The following is a 706-nucleotide window of genomic DNA, read 5'->3' as shown; positions in this document are numbered from 1 at the left end:
TCGCCGACGAGCATCGACAAAATCGCCGCCCAGGGCAGGAAACGAAAGAAGCGAACGTCGATCGAGGTGTCGGTGAAGGGCGCGCTCGAGCAACACTTCCACAAACAGCCGAAACCGTCCGCGCAGGAGATCACCTCGCTCGCAGACAGCCTTCAACTGGAGAAAGAAGTGGTCAGGGTGTGGTTCTGTAACCGACGGCAAAAGGAGAAGAGGATGACACCGCCGAACACGCTCGGCGACGGAATCATAGAGGGCGTGCCGCCCGGACACCAGAGTCAGCCTAGTCTTCACCAGGCATATCATCCGCAGGATCATCTTCACGGATCGCCGATGGGCCACAGCCACAGTCCGCCGATGCTCAGCCCTCAGGGTCTGACGGCGCACTCGTTGGCGGCTCACTAGCGTTCGCCCGGGCCTCCCCCGTTGGGCCTTTCGATAACTTCTCAAAACTCGGCGAACAATCCGGCTTCCTCGCCGCCGGAGACGCTCCCTCCGTTCTATCATCATTACCTGCAGGCGCGCACCGGCAGCTACTCCACCACCTCGTAGTAGCTGTGGCCAGTCGACCATCTTCTTCGCGTGCCACGGCCGCGATGCGTTTTCGCTCCTAGTCGAGCTCGCTAGTAGCGTCGCCGTCGTAATCGCGCCACCCCTGCCAGGCTCTCCTCCGTCTCATCGACGAGGTTCAACGGGGTACAACGAGGCC

General features: G+C 61.5%; 1 protein-coding gene across 1 annotated transcript in view; it reads left to right on the top strand.

Moving 5' to 3' along the window:
- LOC100742837 (POU domain protein CF1A) overlaps window positions 1–706 on the top strand; it is a 4,499-nt gene that overhangs the window by 2,267 nt on the left and 1,526 nt on the right. Inside the window, exon 2 of the mRNA XM_033322858.1 lies at window positions 1–399. This exon is cut by the window's left edge and continues 201 nt beyond it. Coding sequence (XP_033178749.1) covers window positions 1–399 — 399 coding nt within the window. The remainder of the gene's footprint in view (window positions 400–706) is intronic.

This window comes from Bombus impatiens, unplaced genomic scaffold (assembly GCF_000188095.3).
Source record: "Bombus impatiens unplaced genomic scaffold, BIMP_2.2 scf_0675, whole genome shotgun sequence".
Lineage (NCBI taxonomy): Eukaryota > Metazoa > Arthropoda > Insecta > Hymenoptera > Apidae > Bombus > Bombus impatiens.
Note: the sequence above shows the minus strand (reverse complement) of the source record. Positions and strands in the feature narration are given on the sequence as shown.